The 24346-nt window shown below is 37.2% G+C and overlaps 1 protein-coding gene and 1 long non-coding RNA gene across 4 annotated transcripts in view; one reads left to right on the forward strand and one right to left on the reverse strand.

Moving 5' to 3' along the window:
* LOC138814061 (uncharacterized) overlaps positions 1-24346 on the forward strand; it is a 140799-nt gene that overhangs the window by 104952 nt on the left and 11501 nt on the right. Inside the window, exon 3 of the long non-coding RNA XR_011367893.1 lies at positions 23126-23262. This is a non-coding gene — a long non-coding RNA (uncharacterized lncRNA). The remainder of the gene's footprint in view (positions 1-23125; positions 23263-24346) is intronic.
* Pibf1 (progesterone immunomodulatory binding factor 1) overlaps positions 1-24346 on the reverse strand; it is a 144953-nt gene that overhangs the window by 90381 nt on the left and 30226 nt on the right. For all 3 annotated transcript variants that reach the window (XM_070002858.1, XM_070002859.1, XM_070002860.1), the window contains exons 9-10: positions 23591-23716; positions 8163-8261 (exon numbers count right to left, since the gene is read on the reverse strand). In XM_070002858.1, the coding sequence (XP_069858959.1) occupies positions 8163-8261; positions 23591-23716 (225 nt within the window). The remainder of the gene's footprint in view (positions 1-8162; positions 8262-23590; positions 23717-24346) is intronic.

Raw genomic sequence — 24346 nt, forward strand, 5'->3', positions numbered from 1 at the left:
CCAAGATAAAGCATGAATGAAAATTAAATACTACAGGAATATTATATAAATTATACATAGGATATTTAAATTGCGTTAGGCACAGTAACAGTTTACTTTTAAAACTAGTTTTATTATTATCCAGGATAGATTTTTATTTTTTTTTCTTTTAAATATGTTCTTTCATTTAATAAAGACTTTACAACTACAACTTTTTCAGATACCAAGAGAGTTTAGGTAATAACAAAATTTCAAAATAGTAACTTTTTTCATTTCCCTAAAACATATACTTTCAATTAATCTTGTTTCCTTTTTACTGAAAGAACTTTTCATGATGACTGCAAGACTGAAGGATAATTTAGAAGCAGTCTCTAAAACTGGAAGTAATGTTCAACCAAATATGCCTGCCAAGTTTAAAAATGTATTAGGAATTAAATTGAAACATGTTGAAAATGACTCATTGTAGACCAGAATATACACTGTAGGAAATAAGAGCTCATTTACAAGTGGGAGAGATACACTCACACTTCATCTGTGGTAATTCTCTGGACTTTCAGTAAATATCGTATTTTAAAATAATTGTGGAAAATATCTTACTTAGTTTTATGAGTTGATTTAGTTTGTTGGCATTCTAAATTTTTCTACATCTTTTTTGGGACTTGGATATATTTACTAAATGCAAATCTATGAATCTATGAAAAATTTCTGAAATTTTCTTAGCCCTACGACTATTACCTCTTTTCTGTTTTAATTTTTTTTTTTTTCTGATTTACAGTCCCTTCTATCCCCTACTCTGAGAAGCTGTTCCATTTTCAGGGTCCCTCTCTACCCTGCTGTTTGTTAAATTTCTATGTCAGGTCTCATCTCAGCTTTTATAATACTCCTGCTGCTATCAATCTTTTTTCTTCCTTCTTCTTCCTCTTCTTCTTAAGTCTTTCTTTAAATGATGGCAGCACCAGCCAGGCTTCAATTCTGCCCCCAAGTAATGTAGGCAAAAGCTGTACAGCGCACATCTGGCGTTATCTTCATCATGTACAAAGTTCTATTGTATAGTGCTAATTTAGAAGATAATGATGGGGACCTTAAGACTTTTTTTTTCTTTTCTTTTTGTCGGTCGTGGGTCCTGAACTCTGGGCCTGGGCACTGTCCCTCAGCTCTTCATTTCATGGCTACCTTTCTACCACTTGAGCCACAGTGCCACTTCGGGCTTTTTCTGCTTATGTGGTGCTGAGGAATCAAACCCAGGGCCTCATGCGTGCAAGGCAAACACTACCACTGAGCCACTTTCCCAGTCCCAAGACTTTCTTATATATACTTCACACTTTGACATTTTGATTATATTGTATCTGATTAATATTTCTTCTTTTTCTCATTTCCTTTATTTCTTTTTCACCCTCCTTCCTCTTTTTCCTTCCTTTTTCCTCAAATACACCAGGCTTCCCTGTTCTGCTGGAGCCACACCTCCAGCCAAGCTTTTTGCTGATTATTTTGGAGGTACAAACCCTAGTCCTTCAAATCATTCTTCCCCATTAAATTTTTTTTTGTTTATATAATCTGTGCATGGAGAGAATGTCATAAAAATAACCTTAACAAAATGTTCATTTCTAGAAATGGTGGCTCAGGCTTATAATCCTAACTATTCAGGAAGCTGAGACCCCAGGATTATAGTTCAAAGCCACCTGGGCAGAAACATCTGTGAGACTCATCTACAATCAAGCACCAAAAAGCTAGAAGTGGAGCTGTAGCTCAAGAGGCAGAGTGCTAGCCTTGAACACAAAAGCCCTGGAACAGCACCCAGGCTTTGAGAGTTCATGGTAGGAACGGCACCCCAAAAATTAATTTCTAGAAGTCCTCTATTAACTGTATTTAGCATGTTAGGATTTACAAAAGAAAAATTCTTCTGTAAGCCACCAATCAGAGTTTGCTAGCTTATGATTTTATGCAAACCCAACTAACTTGCACAGTTATTTTCTTGTTACCTTCTGGAGACTGGGAGAGTAAATCCCAAAATGGGGTGACAGATTAAGGTGTTTACTTCATTAAATAAGGTTTAAGGTGTGAAAATTTCAGAAAAAAGTTATCTTTATCATGGCACGCTGCTTCATTGTGATATCCACATCTAACAAATTTGATCTAATCAATTAAAAATCAATGAAATGCCTGAAAGCATTCAACTAAGTTCAACTACTTAATCAACATACTTTGAAAGAAGACACTAAGCCTTAAATTTAGTATTTTATTAAAGCATTAGTTTACATTTTTATGTGTCAACAAAGAAATATTTAATCTTTATTATTTGTTTGTTTCTTGGGACAGGGTCTTTCTATCCCAGGCTCCTCAAGCTCAGTATCTTTCCTAGGTAGCCTAGGCTGGCTTTAAGCTCACTATCTTTCTGGAGTGTGTGAGAGGCTTGAAAATAAGCACACAGTTATGTGATATTAGATAACATAGATTATACTTAAATACTTCTGAAGAAACTTTAAGGTCTCTCATTGAGTTTTCCTAATAGAAGCGACAGCCACCTAGCTATAACTAGTAGGATATGTGAGCAAGGGAAGAGAAAAAGTATTCCCAGTAAACATTTACAAGTGGTGAACAGAAAGCACCACACATTTAGTACTGTGAAAATAGTGAATGCTAAGTAGTACAGTTTGGTTGCTATTCCACTGAATGACAGAACCAGAGTTCTTAATTACCCTTACAGAATGAATGATAATAACAGAAGGGACTAAAGTAAAAAGGGGATGTAGTATGGAAGCTATTACAATAGGCATCTTGAATTAAGAGAAATGATTTGGATATATTTAGAGATTAGAATTAACATGAGTTTAGCTTAATTGTCAGCGGCCTTTCTTGACTATCCCATCACAGTTAATATACTCTGCCCCAATTATTATTTGTCCTTATGCAATCTAGCTCAGTCATCAAAGTATGTAATTATAATACAATAGTTATATATTTATTAACTTTCTGTCTCCATCAATTAACTCTCAGCAGGGGTTTCTCAAGTTTCTTTACTAATATATCCCTAGTATACATTACCATTACATATGGCATATGATAAATGTGTTGATTAAATAAATGGAAAGAAAGTTGAGAGGAAAAAAACCAAGTTGCAAATTACCAGTTGTCTTGTTCAAGTGACTGGTATTTCATTATGTTAGAATGCAAAACTCTGAAATGAAGAACAGGTCTAGGCAAGAGGATTATCTTAGTGAGGAGGGATGCATGATCAATTAAGAGGTGATTGTGCACAATTACGACACTAAACTAGTCAAGACACAATACCAGTTATGCTGAGCCAGTATGATGGCAAGGGGAGTGAAGAGGATTTTAGAGATACCATAGAGGAAGGATGTATTAAATATAAGATAAAGGATTAATATTCTGATGATTCAGATAGAAGTGGCTTAAAAATGGTGGAATGACTTATAGAAGTAAATTCAAACTTTTTTTTCCAAAGGGTAAACCTGGGAGGATGCTTCAGAAACAGACTTAAAGTTCCAATAAAACATCTGGACAAAAACATTTGTAATACAGGTAGAAATCTGAGTTTATAAGGCATAAGAAAAAGTATAGTTTGACAAGTGTATGTCTGAGACAAGCAGAAAAGGTCAGATAAAATGATGTTAAGCGAAATGAACCCCAAGATAAGGACACAAGTGGTTTTTTCTTTCTTGCTATTGTTTCTAACGTATTTATAAGATACCACGTGATTTTTTTGTTGCTTTGTATAACCCATTTTCACTGTATGACATTGGTATAATTTGGGGAGGGGAAGGGAAAATCAAATCGTTTAAATAGGGATCTAGGTTGATCCACTGCAACAATGAGATGTATAAGATGCTATGTCGAAAAATGAACTTTATAATTTAGGCGGGAGAAGAGGGGAGTGTAGCTGTGGAGATGGGAGGGAAGGGATGGTAGGGGAAAAACAAAGGAAGAGGCAACAATGCTTGTTAAGAAATGTACTCATTACCTTGCTCATGTAATTGTGACCCCTCTGTACAGTATTTTCACAATAAAAACTTATTAAAAAATAAAATATAATTTGAAAAAAGAAAAAGTATAGTTTGAGTTTTAAACATTGTCGACTGTATTCTACAGTAATTATTATTATTATTATATATCAACAAGAAAATACCTATACAATTAAAAGAAAGAGAACCAAATAAAAATTAAACAGGAAGAAAAAAGAGAAGGACCAAATTAAAATTTCCAAATTAAATAAGACTGATGAGACATTACACCTGAAAAAATACATGAGCATGGACTGGATCCTGTATCAGAAAAAAAAAATACTACAAAGGGATATCTGCCAAAAATCAGTAAATGTACCACTATAATGTGGTCTTAAATTGGAAAAGATAGTGAATTTATATAAATGTGTATTTCTGTACTTAAGAAATAAACTGTAAAGTATGTTGAAAATGAACTTTACAACTTTGAGGGGGGGAGGGGAGAGAGTATTTAGGGAGGTGGGGAGGAAATGGATGGTAGGGGAAAAATAAAGGAGGGTGTATCAATGCTCCATAGGAAATGGACTCATTACCTTGCTCATGTAACTGTAACCCCTCTGTACAGTATCTTTACAATAAATATATATATTAAGAACAACAACAAAAAAGGAAATACACTGTAAAGAGATAAAAGTAATGCATTCAACATACGCTTAAATTACTCAGAAAAGAATAAAATCACACTGAAACCTTTTGGGGCTAAAACACTGTATGGAAATTTAATATACTAACTTATTATTAGCTGTGTGTGTGTGTGTGTGTGTGTGTGTGTGTGTGTGTGTGTGTGTGTGTGTGTGTGTGTGTGTGTGTGTGTGTGTGTGTGTGTGTGTGTGTGTGTGTGTGTGTGTGTGTGTGTGTGTGTGTGTGTGTGTGTATGCTGGTTCTGGGGCTTGAACTCAGGGCCTTAACTTAATTTTGTGTGTGTGTGTGTGTGTGTGTGTGTGTGCGTGTGTGTGTGTGTGTGTGTGCTGGTTCTGGGGCTTGAACTCAGGGCCTTGGCAATGCCCCTGACCGTCTTTTTGCTCCAGGCTAGTGCTCTATTATTGAGCCACAGCTCTATTCTGGCTTTTACTGAGTAGTTTATTAGAGACAAGAGTCTCACAGACTTTCTTTCCCCGGGCTGGCTTAAACTAAGATCCTTAGCTCTCAGCCTTCTGAGTAGCTAGGATTATAAATAAGCATGAGCCACTAGCACCTGGCTATTATTAGTAATTGAGATAGGGTCTTAGTATGCAGCACGGATTGGCTTTGAATTTACTATGTCACCTATGCTGGCAGCTACATTAAGATCCTCCTGCCCCGGCTGCTCAAGTACTGGGACTACAGGTGCATATTACCATATTCAGCTCTATCAACTTTATTTTATTTTGTCAGTCCTGGGGCTTGAACTCAGGGCCTGAGCACTGTCCCTAAGCTTCTCTTGCTTAGAGCTAGAATTCTGCCACTTGAGCCACAGCACCACCTCAGGCCTTTTCTGTTTATGTGGTACTGAGGAATTGAATGCAGGGCTTCATGCATCTAGTCAAGCACTCTACCACTAAGCCATGTTCCCAGCCCCCAACTTTTAAATTAGCTAAATAAGGAATTTGAAAAAAAAATTCTAAGCACCTAGTTTCCTATCTTTTATACTTTTGACTTTCAGTTGTAAAGAATGGGGACAAGAATCCTACCACTACCAGAGAAGCTGTGGGGACTGAAAACTTAATTTCAAGCAACAGTTCTTTAGAAATACCTTTAGATTGAAAACTATAGCAGTCTATGTCTCATGCATGCAAGGCAAGCACTCTACCACTGAGCCACTTTCTCAGCCCCTCTATGTGCTTTTTAAAAAAATAATTTTTATTAAGATTAAGTGAATACATAAATTTCACAAATTTTACAGTATTGTGTGACAGTGATATTTAAAGCCACAAACACATTTTAACCTTCACAAAGCAAATTGTCATTATCATTATTATCACAAACTATAAAGTTTGTGAATTGTATAAGCTTTGACAATACAACTATTTCTTCCACGTCAGTTATTATGTACATTTCTTTCCTTTTGCTTAGTATAAGCTGCTTCCTCTTTCCTTCTCATTCCCTCCCTCCCATCACTGCCCTTGAGTTGCTTAGTTCATTTACATCAATGTCCAGTACAGCTGATGTATATGTTTATATATATATACATATATGTATGTATGTATATACATGTGTGTGTATATATATTATATATATATTTATGCTAGTTCTGGGGATTGAACTCAGGGTCTGAATGCTATTCCTGAGTTTTTGTGCCCAATCTTAACACTCTACTACATGTGCCATAGCTCTACTTCCAGCTTTTCTGGTATTTAGTTGGAGATAAAAGTCTCATGGATTATCTTAGAACTGTGATCCTCAGACCTTAGCCTTTTGAGTAGCTAGGATTATATATATGAGCCACCAGTACCTGGCTTAAAATATATTTTTGAAAATAAATATTTGAAAACCAATTGAAAACCATAGTTGAAAACCAAGTTATAACTTGAATTAATTTTGAATTACAATTGTAGTAAGTTAAAGTTGTTGACTAAAAAGCCTTTTTCATGCATGTTTGAAAATGGTATACTGCTCCCTTATACTCCTCTTTATAACAACACGTATTGTTTAATCATAAAATGAGGTAGTTGGTAAAGAAAAATTTTTACATAAAAGATGATACTAATTATACCTGATTGTAAAACTGTGTTCAGGCATGTCACAGGCTTTACTTAAACATTATTCTGGGAAATCATATTCTATGTAAATATTAAGATATATTTCTTTGTTTTTACTTTGATACAAAGGAAGCCAGAGCATAAGCTCCAAATATAAAACAAATTTTCACTATACACTAATATATATATACTATAATCCCAAAATATGAATTCAAAGGTCTAGGAATATGGCTCAGTAATAAAGTTCTTGCCTAGCATGCATGAAGTCCTGAGTGTAATTCCCCAGCACCACAAAAACAAACAGCCAACCTATAGAGTCTAAATATACAGACACTATAGTTAAGCGTTTCAATGAAATAAATGTATATATACACATACACACACAGAGAAGTATTTATTTTTATAGTGCTAGTGATTAAATTCAAGGCTTCACATATGCTAGACATGCATTCTGTCACTGAGCTACAATTCCAGCCCCTTTTTCTACATAATGTATAATGCCCTTTTTAAAAAACGTTTGTTGTTTTGAAAAAACACAGGAAAAATGAAGGCAGGGAGCTTTTAAAATACCCTCAAATTTAGCTGGGATTCACCATTCCTTTTGCATGGTAACTTAACCAGGATACCAGTTTTCCTAAGCTGCTGTCACAGAATCAGTATCAAAGGAACTTCAAACTTTTTAAGCTATCTATCTGATGCTTCAGTCTTTACAAGCACATTCCAACTGATTTGCTAGCCAGTTTATACCTGAACATTTCTACTGAAAGGTCATGTCATTATCAGATGGCTTGTATAAGAATGTTCATATCAACCAAGTGTCAGTGGGTCATGCCTGTAATCCTAGCTACTCAGGAGGCTGAGATCTGAGCATCCAAGCCAGTCCAGGCAGGAAAGTCTGTGAGACTCTTATCTCCAATTAACTACCAGAAGACTGTAAGTATTGCTGTGGCTCAAGTGGTAGAGCTCTAGGCTTGAGCTGAAGAGCTCAGAGACAGTGGTCAGGTCAAGAGCTCAAGCCCCATGACCAAAAAAAGAAGAATGTTCATAGCAGTTTTAAGTATAACAGCTAGAAAGTGGAAACAATTGTATAGTTCATCAAGAGGCAAATATGATAAATAAATTGGTATAGTCATACCCAACAATAATGAGTGATCAATAGGAAAATGGATGAAAAAATATATGATGAACAAAGAAGCTAGACACAAATGACTACATACTGCATGATTCTATTTAATTTTAGTTCAAGAACAACAGTGGATAACAGGATATGAAGTGGTTGCCTCTTGAGGGATAATAGACATGTTAGCCTGAAAGCGGTATACAGAAACTCTATAGAGTGACAAACTTGTTATATTACACACACACATACACACACACACAAATTATACTTTGACCTGAAAATTATACTTTCATTAAAATACATTTTCTAATAGAAAATAGAAACAAAAAGTGAGGGGTTTTAACATTTGCATCTCAGCATCCTTACTTGTCTAGGAGTTGGTCATGTTTTTCTAAAGCATCCTTTTCAGCCATTACTGCTCGGTCCTTTTCAGCCACAGCATTATCCCTTGCTTCTCTGAGATTTCTAAAATTTAAAGGTATATTTCAGTTATAAGTGCATAAGTATCCATCTTTTAAAAATTTATTAACTTGCATAAACAAACTTAAGGCAAAACAAAATTCCAAAGCCACAAAAGGAGTCAATTTTCACTAGAATAGGAGAGAAGGGAATGAGGAAAACATTAAAAAAATGTAACATGCGAAAACAAAAAACATGGGCTAGGAAGGTGGCTAAGTGCCTTTCATGCATGAGGCCCTGGGTTTGATTCCTCAGCACCGTATAAGCAGAAAAAGCTGGAAGTGGTGCTGTGGCTCAAGTGGTAGAGCGCTAGCCTAGAGCGGAAGGGCTGAGGGGCAGCGCCCAGCTCCAGAGTTCAAGCCTTACGACTGACAAAAAAATAAAACAAAACAAAAAACAACAACAAATGGTGAAGGCCAAACAGGTAGGGCAATTTACAAAGAGGAAACCAAATATATAGAGGAAATATGTAGAAGCTGGGATTTCTATTAGTCTTCTCATAGGTGCTTGCAAGTTATGATTCCTTATAAATACTTTTTTTTTCCCCCTTGTTGGTTGTAGGGCTTGAACTCAGGGCCTAGGCGCTGTCCCTGAGCTCTTTGGCTCAAGGCTAGCACTCTACCACTTTTAGCCACAGCTCCACTTCTGGTTTTGAGTGGTTGATTGGAGATAAGGGTCTCATGGGGACTCATCTGCCTGCTTGAGCTTCGAATCATGATCCTCAGGTCTCAGCCTCCTGAGTAGCTAGGATTATAGTCAGGAGCCTATAATCAGTGCCTGGATATAAATACAGTTTCTTTATCAGTTACTGCACCTTATACCCAGTCCCAAACCAGTATATCTTGTATCTTCTTACCAATCTACATTTTTAAAAATTAAATGTGAATGTATTCTTCCACTGAAAGTAGTAGTTAAACTATTTTAGGCACATCACATACAGTAACTCAATTAATAGAACAAAACCCCATAAACTGTATGCTGTAACATTATTTCCATGAGAAGAAATGAGAAGACTGAAGAAACATAGCATGTCAAGCATTAGCCTATGGGCACATAGTGAATGAAGCACACTATGGAGCCTGAACTCTGTGAACCCAGAGTTTGTTCTGCCGCTACAGTTCTCTGAATCATATGATGCTGCTGCCTTTTAGGATTTCCTGTGTGCTTTTTTTCCTTGGGGAATTCTGACATTATGAGATCTATATTAAAAGTAGCCTTAAAAGAATTGTGAATATATTATATCATTGGTTTTATGGCTCATAGTGTATAACATGCTCTTTCAAAATTATACTGGTTTGAGCCGGGCGCTGGTGGCTCATGCCTGTAATCCTAGCTACTCAGGAGGCTGAGATCTGAGGATCGCGGTTCAAAGCCAGCCCGGGCAGGAGAGACCGTGAGACTCCTATCTCCAATAAACCACCAGAAAACCGGAAGTGGCGCTGTAGCTCAAGTGGTAGAGCCCTCTCCTTGAGCTGAAGAGCTGAGGGACAACGCCCAGGCCCAGAGTTCAAGCCCCACGACCGACCAAAAAAAAAAAAAAAAAATTATACTGGTTTGATAAAGTACCAGATGAATTCTGGTATTTGTATTCCTGCCACAGATAAAACAATAACTTCTATATAACTAATAAATAATCCACTCCTACATGATAAATGCATTAGAAAATGTAACAAATGTAATCACAGAACAATTAGCAGGAATTCAAATGTTCCTCAAAAAAGAAAGATGAAAACTGACAGAGGCTAACTATAGCAAATTTAAGTTCATGAAACTCAATTTAAAAGTCCAAATGGACTGTATAACCTAACACAATTGTAGTAAGAGAAAGATGTTAGGAGCTGGCCAACTGGCTAGTATCATGCCAACTATTTTAAATTATAGAACTCTGAAGCCACTCAGTATCTTTCTAACCCTTGAATACTTTCTAACCCTTCAATGCCTGAGGATATCAAAACCTAAGGATGCTCTAAGTCCTGCATATGAAATGGATTAGTATTTACAGATGACCTACCCATGCATCACCTTGTGATTACTTAGAAAACTTAATATAATGTAAATGTCATATAAGTTGTTGTGCTATATTGTTTAGTAAATAATGACAAGAAAATGTCTGTACATATTCAGTACTGGTGGAAACCTTTACTGAAAATAATTTTTGATTTGAAATTAGTTGAATCAGTAGTTGAAAAATCTGCAGATAACAAAATTGACTCTAAAATTACTTTTGTAAAGCTAATATTTGATCCCATTTGATCCCAATTGTTCACTCTATCTATCTATCTATCTATCTATCTATCTATCTATCTATCTATCTATCTATCTATCTATCTATCTATCTATCTATCTATCTATCTACCTACCTACCTACCTACCTACCTACCTACCTATTGATTGTAGTACTGGGGTCATTAGGCAGGTACTCTAACACTCTGGTCACATGTCCAGTCCTTCCATAATTTTTCATGTTATTTTACACTATCTCCACCTATGTTTGTGTGTGAGAGGTCTATTAAGAAAAAAAAAGGAATAATAATCTAACATGAAATGGAAGCAAGTAGAGTGATCAAATAATACATCTGTCAGGCAGGTTTTATTTACTGATTGATTGTGTGTGTGTGTGAGAGAGAGAGGGGGGGGAGAGAAATAGAGAGAGAGAGAGAAGGAGGGTATACTGGGGCTTGAACTCAGGACCTTACCATCTCATTCAGCTTTTTTGCTCAAGGCTGGCACTTGGGCTCAAGGCTGGACTTTCCAGCTTTGACTGTCTGGGCTAGTTCTGAAACAACAATCCTCAGCTCTTAGCTTCCAGGTAGTTAGGAATAAAGGAATGAGCCACGGGTGCTGACTTTTTTTTCTTTTCTGGTATCAGGGTTTAAATTCAGGGCCTCAGGCTTGCCTAGCTAGACCTTTACCACTTGAGTCACACCTACAGCCTGCTTTTAGATGATAATTTTTGAGATGGAATCTTGTGGGACATCACTGCCTGGGCTGAATCATTATCTTCCTAAGTCTTAGCCTCCTGAGTAGCTAGGATTACAGGTATGAGCCACTGATGCCCAGGAAGGCTGAGATATTTTTAACAGAAAAAGGAGGAGGTATAGTAATTATGACACCAGAACTTTTTTTTTAGGACAAAATGGAAGTTTAACACTCAAATGAGAAATATTACAGTTCTTAGTTATTTCTCTAAATAAAGAAGGTTTTAATATTGCAGTAAAAAGCCCTCTTCTCATGTAATTCAATCCATTTGTGCAGCAGATGAAGGGTAAACCAAAGGAGGAGGGTGCAATGTAAGAAATGTACGCATTATCCTGCCCATGTAATTGTAACCCCTCTGTACAGTATATTCACAAATAAAATAAAATAAAATAAAATAAAAAGTTTATGTGAAAGTATCTGACAATTCAAACATGAAAACCTCAGTACAAAATATACATAACAACATACTACTGAACAGGATGGAATGTTCATACTTCAAGAAGATAAATTGCATAGTATGAAAAAGCCAAACCTAAACTTATATCTAAAAGGTGGTAATAAAAATGTCAGAATGATTGGGATGGGATGTGGCTTGGTGGTAAAGTGCTTTCCTACCATGCATGAAGCCCTGGGTTTGATTCCTCAGTATCACATACACAGAAAAAGCCAGATGTGTCACTCTGGCTCAAGTGGTAGAATGCTCGCCTTGAGCAAAAGAAGCTCCGGGACAGTGCTCAGGCCCTGAGGTCAAGCCCCAGGATTGTTTAAAAAAAAAAAAAAAAAAGGAACTTTTGAAATTCTTGTTTTTTTGGGTCCGGTCGTGGGGCCTGAACTCTGGGCCTGGGCGCTGTCCCTCAGCTCTTCAGCTCAAGGCTAGTGCTCTACCACTTGAACCATAGCACCACTTCCAGCTTTTTTCTTTTTGCTTATGTGGTGCTGAGGAATCGAACCCAGGGCCTCATTCATGCAAGGCAAGTGCTCTACCACTGAGCCACCTTCCCAGCCCAAACTTTTGAAATTCTAATGGGAACAAATCAGATTGACAAAGTGAGTTGCCTGAGTAAATATATGTAATGCCTGTGAACTTGAAAGTTACTATGAATAAATATGGAAGAAACCTGGAGGTCTCATCAGGCACAACTGAGCACTTTCTTCACTTTCTGCTATCATGTAAGAATAGTCTCTTCTAATAAAAGTGAATATTGTTTCCCAGTTGGAACAAAAAACATAGAAATAGGCTGTTACACGCAATGTACTGACAAAGGAAATGTTTTAATGAATTCCCTCTACTTTCAGATTCTTCTTCCTGAACAAAACATAAAACTACTCATTTACTTTTTTTTCTTTTGGTAGTACTGGGGTTTGAACTGAGTCCTGAGCTTGAGGCCTTTCTTTTTCAGGTAGTTTAAAACAGAGGGGTTGAAATGGTTCATCTTTTGCTCAGAACTAATTTTATTTATGTCTAGTATTTACCTTTAACTAACATAGGTCATTGAAAAGTGAATGAACAGGACATAAAAACAAGATCAGCAAAGTGGAAATCTTTTTATTTTTTGAGGCAGAGTCTCATGCATGTTCTCAGCCTGGTTTGGAACTCCATGTGGACTTGACTGACCAGGTTGAACTAGAGATCCTTCAATCTCAGCTTTCGGAGTGCTGGGATTATATATTAAATAGGAAATACTATTTAATAAAATTTCTTGGGGGAATAGAAGTATTTCAAGAGTAAAAAACTTCTATCCTAATTTAAAAAATTATAATTGCTGCAATAGTTCGACTATCTGTCCTTTCTAAAACTCATAATGAATTTTTCGTTGCTATCAAAGGTGAGACCTTTGATAGAGTAGTAGACCACAGGAATATTCTTCCCTGCATGGAACTGATGTTGTTACATGGTAAGTCTTGTTATGTAAGTCCTCTTGCTCCCTCTCGTGCACCATGTGATGATGTAGGAAGAAGGCCCTTGCAAGATGCTAGCACTTTGATATTGAACTTCTCAACCTACAGAACACTAAGCCAATAAATTCCTGTTTATTATAAATTACTTATTCTCTTATACTACAAAATGTTTTTGTTTTTGTTTTTGGTCAGTCATGGACCTGAACTCTGGGCCTGGGTGATGTCCCTCAGCTCTTCAGCTCAAGGAGAGAGAGCACTCTACCACTTGAACCATAGCACCACTTCCGGTTTTCTGATGGTTAATTGGAGATAAGAGTTGCATGGACTTTCCTGCCCGGACTGGTTTTGAACTTCAATCCTCAGATCTCAGCCTCCTGAGTAGCCAGGATTCAGGCATGAGCCACTGGTGCCCGGTCGTTTTTTGTTTTTTGTTTTTCCTTCATTTTGGAAATGTGAAAATGAGCTCCAGTAGACAATTATCTAACTCATATCATGCACAGTCCTGATCAAATCCATCAGAAATCTCTGTGTAGGTTTTCTTTCTTTCTTTTTTTCCAGTCCTGGTGCTTGAACTCAGGGCCTGGGCACTGTCCCTAAGCTTCTTTTTGCTCAAGGCTAGCATTTTACCACTGACCCACAGCACCACTTCCAGCTTTTTCTGTGTATGTGGTACTGAAGAGTCAAATCCAGGGCTTTAGCCCTGCCCAGGCAGAAAAGTCCATGAGACTCTTATCTTCAATAAACTACTAGAAAACCAGAAGTGGTGCTGTGGCTCAAGCGGTAGAATGCTTGCCTTGAGTTGAAGAGTGCAGGGACAGCGTCCAAGCCCAGAGTTCAAGCCCCACGACCAACAAAAAAAACATAACAAAACAAACAAAAAAAAAACCCCAGGGCTTCATGCATGCAAGGCAAGCAATCTACCACTATGTCACATTCCCAGCCCTTTGTGTAGGTTTTCTTCTAAACCAAGTCACCCAGTTTCTAAAAATAGAACTGATTAATTCAACAACTATATATTGAGTGGAAACCCAGTACTGACCAATAGATAAGAATTCCACTCTCATGGAGATGACATTCAAGGAGGAAAAAAAGCCAAAGTAAATAAACACACTATTAGTAAGATATACTGCTCTATGGAAAATATCTGGGGAAAAATAAAGCAGACAAGGGGCTAGTGAGTATTTAGGAGGCGGTATTTTAAATATAGTAAGAAAAGACCATACAGAACAAGTAACATTTCAGGATGTGAAAAAACAAGGCTCTGTTATCATCCTTTAAAGTAGATGGGTAAGCAGTGGGAACTATAAATACAAAGGTCCTGTGGTGGGGAGTATGTCTAACAGATAAAGAAAATAAATAAGGATGCTATTCACAATAGCCAAGTTATGGAATCATTCTGTGAGTCCATCAAGAGATGAATGGATAAAGAAATGTGAAAATATACACAGTGTTTTATTAGCCATAAGGAAGAATGCAATCATATATATCATTTGCAGAAAAAGGGATGGAAGTACAGATCATCACATTAAGATGATAATAAGCCAGGCTCAGGAAGACAAATATTACACTGGTTTCTCTACTATACAGAATGTAAAGAAAATTGTATATGAAAGCAGAAGAAAGACTGTGAAGAGAAAGGAGACCTACTGAATGGGGGATAAGGGAGTGAGGTGATATGACCAAACTACAATTTTGATGAAGAAGTCTTTGGTCAATTTTCAGAAGTTTTTCCTCCACTTTGTTATTGGTAATGAAAGTCAGGGGCCTTCTGCTTGCTAGGCAAGTAGCCTACTATGTGAACCATGCCTTCAGCCTTCTTCAGCTAATTTTTATAGCTCTTAACATTGAAATAGCATAGAGCTAAGCATATCTAGTTTTATTAGCAAAATGTTTATAACCGTAAGCAAAGTATACCTTATTTGTCTTAGCTTCCTCGTTTGTAGAATGAAGACTCTAATTCCTGCATCCTCACAGAATGTTTTCTACTTTATTCTCTCTAGAGTGTATATAAAGTGTTGGAGACAGTGCTATTGTTAGTAAATTGCCAAAATATGAAAAATATAAATTAAAAATTAGAGTAATCATTTTAAAATGGTAAGTACTACAATGTACTAAAAAGGATATCATTTGTCATAGAAGCCTGGGGAAATGAAGATTGTGAAGGGATTGCAGTAGCTCGCAATTCCCAACCTTCTGGTCCTTAGAGAGCTGGAGTCACAGACAGGGCACAGCAAAGAAACAACTCTTAGTAAACTCTATGTGATCTTAGGCAAGCACTTTGGGACTTGTTCAGGGCTGTCACATTGTAAAAGATGATGAATGAATTGTTATCTTCTGTCTCAAATATTGTCTGCAACCTGTAGTGGCAGGTGATGCCTTATTACTGATCATACTCTCAGATGACTAAAGTAGAAAAGCTGAGTCAAGTGGGGTGTCACAGCATATGCCTGCAATCCCAGCTACGTGGGAGAAAGAGGCAGGAGGACTGTGACTTCAATGCCAGCCAAGGAAAGTTAGCTAAATGATATCTCAAAAATAAAATAATAGCCAGGTGCCGGTGGCTCCCGCCTGTAATCCTAGCTACTCAAGAGGCTGAGATCTGAGGACCATGGTTCAAAGATAGCTGGGCAGGAGTCCATGAAACTTTTATCTCCAATAAACCACTCAGGAAACCAGGAGTGGCACTGGGGCCCTGTGGTAGAGTGGTAGAGCACTAGCCTTGTGCTGAAGAGCTGAGGGACAGCATTCAGGCCCACAGTTCAAGCCCCATGACTGACAAAACAAACAAGAACAATAAAACAGGCTAGGGGCATAACTAAAGAAGAGAGGAAGGAAGGAAGGAAGGAAGGAGGGAAGGAAGGAAGGGAAAGCAAAGTTAAGAGTAATTTTTGATGTTTGCTTCTTATCAATTACCAGGTCATGCCAATTCTAGATATTCTTTAAATTTAAGTGTTAATATCTTTCCACGTTTCATCTTAATCTCAATTCTGTAAGAGCTTCTAACCAATCTCCCTCCCTTGAGGCCCTCATCAACTGCAATTATCCCCACATATCAACTGCAGTTACTACTACTACTACCACTGCTAATGAAATCACATCATTCTCCTATAATAAAAGCTCCAAGAATTCTCCATTGACAACAAGGTATTGAAAAAATCATTTTTTACTCCACTGCAGTACAGAAAACTCTTGCACCACCTGAACCTTTCTTTGTACCTGACATACCTTGAAATACTAAGTTAATTAACTAATGAACCTATGTGATAATCTTCTATAGATATATATAGGATATGGTTAACAATAAAAGGTATCTGACAATAAAAATCTAAAATTAGAGAAGTTAAAGACACTAAATTTTTAGGGAAGAAGTAACTCACACATTTATGCAGAAACCAAGGCAAAAACAAATGATATGTATACTTTCTCTGTATTCCATGACATTATCAGTTAGCTTTTTTTTTTTTTCTGTCATGGGCTTGAACTCTGGGCCTGGGTGCTATCCCTCAGCTCTTCAGCTCAGGGCTAGCTCTACCACTTGAGCCACAGCACCACTTCTGGCTTTTTCTGTTTATATGGTGCTGAGAAATTGAACCCAGAGCCTCATGCATGTGAGGCAAGCACTCTACCACTGAGCCACCTTCCCAGCCCCATCAGTTAGCTTTTATATAACAATAATTTCATTATACTGTCACTGAAATAGAAAAAATATTTTTGCATACAGATAAAATGTGTTAAAATACTATCTTTATATTCATACTATATATATTTTATAAGTTGTAATGAACTTTTCACACGTAGTATTAATTTAGATATCACAGGTCACCTTGTAGCCTGCCTGATTTTATAAAGAGAGGAAATTAAACATCAGGGATATTAAGTGATTTATCTAGCTCTCATTTAAGTTTACTGTTTTGTGCTAAATATCTGTCATAATATAATAATATTATTATAACTCATGGAATTATAACTCATTATTATAACTCATGGAATGAGGTTTCATTGGTTTATTCACTCATTTTTTGACAGTCTTAATATGTAGCCCGGGATATCCTAGAACTCATAATCCTACTGCTTCTTTCTCTCAAGTGCTAGGATTATAGGCTTGTCTACCACCACTAGCTTCAGAACAGTCTTATTCCCAAATGTGTAAAAGGGTCTATTCCCATTTCAGCCATCTAATATGCACTAAGCGAAAACTTATTTGTATACTAAGTCTCACCATAGAAATGAGTGTCACTCATGTCTCCCATAGTCCAGATGAGCATTTTATAGTAAACACAATGTACAGAAAAGACAAATAATGTACACACTGAGCCACAGCATACATAAATATAATTCCACCTTTTTTTTTTTCTAGTGCTGGGGTTTGAACTGAAGGCCTTAGGCTATTGCTGGACTTTTTTACTCATGGCTGGTACTCTTGAGCCATGCTTCTAGTTTAGCTTTTTGCTGGTTAACTGGAGATAAGAGTCCCTTGAACTTTCTGCCAGGGCCAGCTCTGAAGCACAATCCTCAGACCTGAGCCTCCTTAGTAGCTAGAACTACTGATGTGAGCCACCATTACCCAGTTATCCATAGTTGCTTTTTGTTGGTTTTGGAGCTTGAACTCAGGGACTAGGCGCTGTCCCTGAGTTCTTTTGCTCTACCACTTTGCGCCACAACACCACTTCAGGTTTTCTGGTGGTTAACTGGAGATCAGAGATGCATGTACTTTCCTGCCTGGGCTGGCTTTGAACTGTGATCCTCAGATCTCAGCCTCCTGAGTAGCTAGATTGTAGGTGTGAGCCACCAGCACCTGGGTATAGTATTTTTTGGTGTATCCAAATACCCAGTTGAGTTCTCTTTGCTTATTATCTTTGTAAGTCTCCATCTTCTACTCTCTTCCTCCTCCCTTAACCATTTAGCTTCCTAAACTACAGGGACAGAGACCAAGATTAGATGCATGAGTTCTAATTGTCTTTTCTACACTTTAGTAGAAAAACTAAAAGGTGCTTTCAAGGTACAGAAAACAAACAAAAGGCAAAACTTATTTACCTAATCTTATTTTACAGTCTTCTAAAAATATTTATTAGGAAGAAGCAAGGAGACTAACAACAAATATGCCAGTACTTTTTCCATGTTAATTCTTATTAGCATAGTACATTTTGATTAAATACAATGAACAGAATTATTTATCTAAGTCCAATAGAAAATATTTATCCAAGTTCAATAGAAGATACTAATTTATGCAGACATACAAACAACTAAACATAATAAATTTGTTTTGAATTTTATGATTTATAATAAAGAATATCAAAAACCTTCCTTCAGTTGTTTTAAGTTGTAAGATTTTAAAAGCAGCAATGTAGAGTTTAGTTTTACCTAGTGGGGGACAAGTTCTAACCATAGTCAAATCTGCCATAATGTAGAAATATATTCCACAAAGATTTCATCATATAAAACACAGGGCTGGATCACTGTGAGAAAAACAACAGAGGCAAGCTTGTACAACTGGCTATGTAAGTGAACTTGTGTTGGTACAGGCTTCAGTTGCATTCTGGCACCACCTGGTGGCAGCTGGTCATTGTAGTGTTAACAGCTCTGGACTCAATCCTAGATCCTGCAGCTTGGGACCATCCAGGAATCCCTTGGTTAAGAGACATCCACCCTGGTTCGATCCTGGGTTTTGGAACCAAAAAAAAAAAAAAAGAGGCATCCACTTGGTTGTGGATAGGGGGCCAGTGCATCCCTGAAGACAAGTAAATTTGCCTCGTTAGCTTTCCTGCTTTTAGAAATGTCTCTGCTATTTTCCCAAACAACTTTACCAAGGTGCCTCTAGTAATCCAATTACCTTACAGAAGAGTTAATATATCTAAATTTATGTTATGGCAATGTATTTTATTTATGTTTACATTTTTTGTGGTACCAGGGTTGAAACTTAGGACTGACTTGAGACATGCTCCAGCCCTTTCTGCTTTAGGTTTCTTTCCAGACAGAATCTAATTTTTGCTTAGGTTGACCTGGGACTGAAATCCTCCTACATATGCCTACAATGTAGCTGGAATTAGAGACCACGCCACTATGCCCGTCTTATTAACTGAGAAAAGGTCTCGATAGCTTTATCCAAGCTGTCTAGATCTGCAAACTTCCCACTCTCTCTCTCTAGTAGTTGGGATTACAGTCATGAGCCAGTGAGCAGCACATGCTCTCCATGGATGCCTTGTAAAGGTTAAAATTTCAGAACAAGGAACAAGATAAATTATCAACTGTTGCATCAAAGTTTATGTGGCCATGGGAATTGTATTCCCATAAATTTTAAGTTTAAATCAGTCAATGAAGTCTACAAAATCTGTAACAGAATTGAACAGAATGATTTTTTTTGGTAAAAGAAATATTACCTATACCATGAGTCTTTCTTATGAACAGATCCTTTTTTTAATGAGTTCAGAACTTATAGACAACTTTTTGCTAACCAGCGTCAAGTCAAACTAAATTTACTAACCTTTCCCATTAAAGGCTTGTATGTTCTGTGTGTGTGTGTGTGTGTGTGTGTGTGTGTGTGTGTGTGTGTGTGTGTGTGTGTGTGGTGTGTGTGTGTGGTGTGTGTGTGTAGTGTGTGTGTGTGTGTGTGTGTGTGTGTGTGTGTGTGTGTGTGTGTGCGTGTGTGTGTGTGTGTTTTGGGCAGTCCTGGGGCTTGAACTCTGGGCCCTGGGCACTGTCCGTGGGCTCCTTTGGTTCAAGGCTAGCACTCTACCACTTGAGCCATAGCACTACTTCCAGCTTTTTCTGTGAGTAACTGGAGATAAAAGTGTCCTGGACTTTCCTGCTCGGGCTACGTTCATACCATGATCACTCCTCAGATCTCAGCCTCCTGAGTAGCTAGGATTACAGGCATGAGCCATCAGCGCCTAGCTCTAATGTTTAATAAACTATGCTTACCATCCATGTGGCTGTTCAATGTAGAATCTGGCATTCTTAGCTCCTCAACCCTGTCCCCTTTTCCACCTCCCAGGAGTCACACTAATTCAATCTTGTTGGGTCTTCAATTTTTTTCTTTTCCTCTCTACTACTACTAATCTAATCCCATTATCACCGCTTATGTTGGTAATGGAAACAATCTCTAAAAGTGGCCTCTAAGCCCTTTCATCTGTTCTCTCACTGAAGTGATGTGATTTAAACTCAGATCATAGTATGCCTTCTCTTTCAATTCCTCCCATAGTCCTCATAAAATGGTTCAAATGAATGATTTGGATCCTTCTTTCACATTTCATAACTCCCTGTCTCTCGGCTGTGTGTCAGCTATAATAAATTTCTTCAAAAAGCTTTACTTTGTCTTGCCTCAAAGTTTTGATACATGCACATGTTAATTACACAGGTTGTCAGCATGCACATTTCTTCTTTCATGAAGTCCTCCCTGATTCATCCCAAGGCTAGCTTAGATACACAGGTGATCTCAACCTTTGTATCTAGTAATTTTTTCTGCTATCACCATACTTACGATAATTACTTTCTGATTTGTCTTTACCCTCCATTTGATTATTAGCTTTGTGAAGACAAAAGTCATTGCATGTGTACTATCAAATATATTATCAAATGTACTATTAAATATATCAAATATACGTGTACTATCAATCAGTATTTGCTAAATAAACAAGATTGTTGCTCTGAGAATTACATAAAAAGGAAGCTACCTCTCCATTTTTTGGTTGTTGTTTTATTATTTTTGTACTTGTGTTGGGGCTTGCATTCAGAGCCAGAGTGCTGTCGCTTAGCTTTTTCACTCAAGACCAGCACCCTGGCACTTGAGCCACATTTTGAGTCCAACTTTTTGCTGGTTATTTGGAGATAAGAGTGACTTTCCTGCTGGGGCAGGAACTCAGCCTCCTGAATAGCTAGAATTACAGATACAGCCTCTGGCACCTGGCTGTTGATTTGCATTCTGAACCCTAAGACCAAGTAACCAAGAGTACAGGATGCTTCTTTCCTAAGATAGGGCAAACCAAGCAACTTCTGCCAAAGATGAAGAATGCTTTTAGAGTTTTTTAAACTCTTCCCAGTCTCCTGATGACCCTACTGAACTAAGCAAACACTCAGAAAAATAGTATGCTTTTGTTATGAACATAACAAGACAACTAAGCATCAAGGAATCTTAAAATTAGGGGTTTGTGATTAAACCACAAAACATCTATAATGTTTCCATTCATATAAGACTAACATGAAAACTTAAGCTATATTGTGCAGAGATGCTAATTTATAGATAACAGATGATAAAAATACACAGCAAGCCGGGCGCTGGTGGCTCACGCCTGTAATCCTAGCTACTCAGGAGGCTGAGATCTGAGGATCTCGGTTCAAAGCCAGCCCGGGCAGGAGAGACCGTGAGACTCCTATCTCCAATAAACCACCAGAAAACCGAAAGTGGCGCTGTAGCTCAAGTGGTAGAGCGCTCGCCTTGAGCTGAAGAGCTGAGGGACAGCACCCAGGCCCAGAGTTCAAGCCCCACGACCGACAAAAAAAAAAAAAAAAAAAAAAAAAAAAAAATACACAGCAAAGCAAGCACATTAAAACACAGAAATCAGAAATAGACACTCTTATGAAGGTCTTAAGCATATTTCTGTTCTCCTTATCTAGTACTTAATCTGTAACTGCCTATTGAATATACGTTCAAAATTTTTTCTGAACACATATTTTACACATACAAATACAAGAATAATGATAACATTAAAACAGTGGTCCAATATTACCCAAAACTACTTTTTTTTTTTTCTTTTTTGGGTCTGGTCGTGGGGCCTGAACTCCGGGTCTGGGCGCTGTCCCTCAGCTCTTCAGCTCAAGGCTAGTGCTCTACCACTTGAGACACAGCGCCACTTCCGGCTTTTTTTCTTTTTGCTTATGTGGTGCTGAGGAATCGAACCCAGGGCCTCATGCATGCAAGGCAAGCACTCTACCACTGAGCCACCTTCCCAGCCCCCCAAAACTACTTTTAAAAATAACATATTAAGACTCAAGACATGAAGGTTCACTCAGGACTTACGAGGTTTTAATCACAGAAAAAATTATGGTGCTCAAATACTAAACTAATTCTGCTATCTTCAATAGCAATTTAACAATAATTAAAAAAGATATCTTTGCCAATTTACTACCAAAATGATAATTCTACTTAAGTAGTTTTCTACTGTAGTATAGAACCTTCCTCCTGGAATTGGGAACTCCACAGTTTCTGCTACCATAATCCTAGTAGAAACAGTATGTTACAATGCTAACTGATGATTATTTAAGTCTGGCTTGAAGTCTTTATGGTAACAGCCAAATAGTATATATTCAAATCAGTTTAATAAGCTAGTATGACAAATCAACTTCAAATAAGTTTCTACTAAAATATCAACTTTTCAGGACTGAGGGTATGGCTCAGATTGTGGAGTACTACCTGGCAAATATAGTGCCCTGAGGTCCTGTCCCACTCACATTAAAAATAAATCAGTTAATAAAGAAGAAACACTAACTTTCAAAAGCCACATTAGTTATAAGATTAGTATATAAAAAACCTGCCACACAATAAGTAGAATTTGTTTTACCCTAATTTCCATTAATTGGGAGAATCTAACCTATATTGGTCTAAATGTGTTAATAAAAATATTTCAGCACTATTTAATATCTCATAGAACCAACAGTTATGTAATGTATATGTACTATTTCATATTATATTCCAGGAAAAATCATGGCATGTCACATGAAGAACTATCAGTATCTTTCAGTAATTAGTATCTCCCTCCCTCCCTTCCTCTTTCTCTCCACATTCTCTTTCTCTTTCTCTCTCTCCTTCCTTCTTTCCCCCTTCTCACTCCCTGTCTCTCTGTCTCTCTCTCAGGCTGGGGTTTAAACTCAGGGTCTCATATTTGCTAGGCTGGCACTCTTAGGACTTGAGCCACACTCAAAGCCCTTTTTTATTTTTTGAATAGTGTCTCAAGCTTTCTGCTTGGGACCAGCCTCAGATAATGATCCTCTTCCTACAGGACCACACAAATGGGACCAAATGTATGTATACTACAACTGGCCAATTTGTGGAGATGATGTCTCAATAACTTTTTGCATGTGTTGGCCTCAACTGTGATCCTCCCAATACCTGTCTACTGAGTAGCTAGGATTAAAGGTATGTGCCACTATGCCTTACCTCTCCTTTACTTTCCTTTTTACTCATCTTCAATCTCAACTTCAGTAAAAGCCAGAAGACAAGAAGACAAAAAGGCAAAAAGGCAGGACAGGACAATTAGAGGAAAAAAAAATTAAAATTTTGGGAGGTTCTGTTCTAAACTAGCAAGCAAAGAGTTTACAATTTTAATATTCTCATTTTATTAATACCTAGATTGACAATTTTTAATGCATTAAGAAAAGTATCTCTCTTAGGAAAAGCATTTAGTTTCAATACAATTCAAGTAACAAAGACAAATAGAATATCACACAACTTTTTTTAAAAATACCTGTTTTCTCTTTCATACATTTCCCTAGTGGCACTTCGAAGCTGATCAATTTCTTGATTAGTTTTTGATTTGATTTGTTCCAATTCACTGTGTAGTTTGTTTTCATATTCTATCTTATAATGGTCTCTGCAAGAAGCCAAAAAGAATACTCATGAATTTCATTTGTAAAATAAAGAGGCTTTATTGTCCTAATATCTTACACCAAGTATGCTCTAGTATTGGAAAACTTAACAATTTTAGGGTTTTATAAAGTTTTATGTTTCTAAAAATACTGTTATACACTACTTCCAGCTAAGATCTTAATTTGTGAAACATTACTATCTGAGGTGCTGGCAATTAACACTGCATAATACTCACCCTCAAAACTGTTTCAGTAATAGCTTTTAGTGCATAAGGCTAAGTTTTCAAGGCTGATGCATACAGATTATCCTTCATACAAATTTAATCTGGTATGGTATATGTTGAGAAATAAATAATATTAAGACAAATATAAAAACAAAAACATCCTCACTGACTTTGTAAGTCATTGCATGCGACCATAGCTACATTGTGAGTTGAAGTATTACATGGAGTATCATACAGAATAGCACACACGATGAAAATTCCTAAGATGACCTAGTTATGAATGTGTCAATAGTTACGGGGAAATTTCAACTTTACTTTTTTTTTTTTGGTGGCTGTCGTGGGGCTGAACTCTGGGCCTGGGTGCTGTCCCTTAGCTCTTCAGCTCAAGGTCAGTGCTCTACCACTTGAGTC

The sequence above is a fragment of the Dipodomys merriami genome, unplaced genomic scaffold (genome assembly GCF_024711535.1).
Source record: "Dipodomys merriami isolate MVZ:Mamm:240054 unplaced genomic scaffold, mDipMer1.0.p SCAF_6, whole genome shotgun sequence".
NCBI classification, from domain to species: Eukaryota; Metazoa; Chordata; class Mammalia; order Rodentia; family Heteromyidae; genus Dipodomys; species Dipodomys merriami.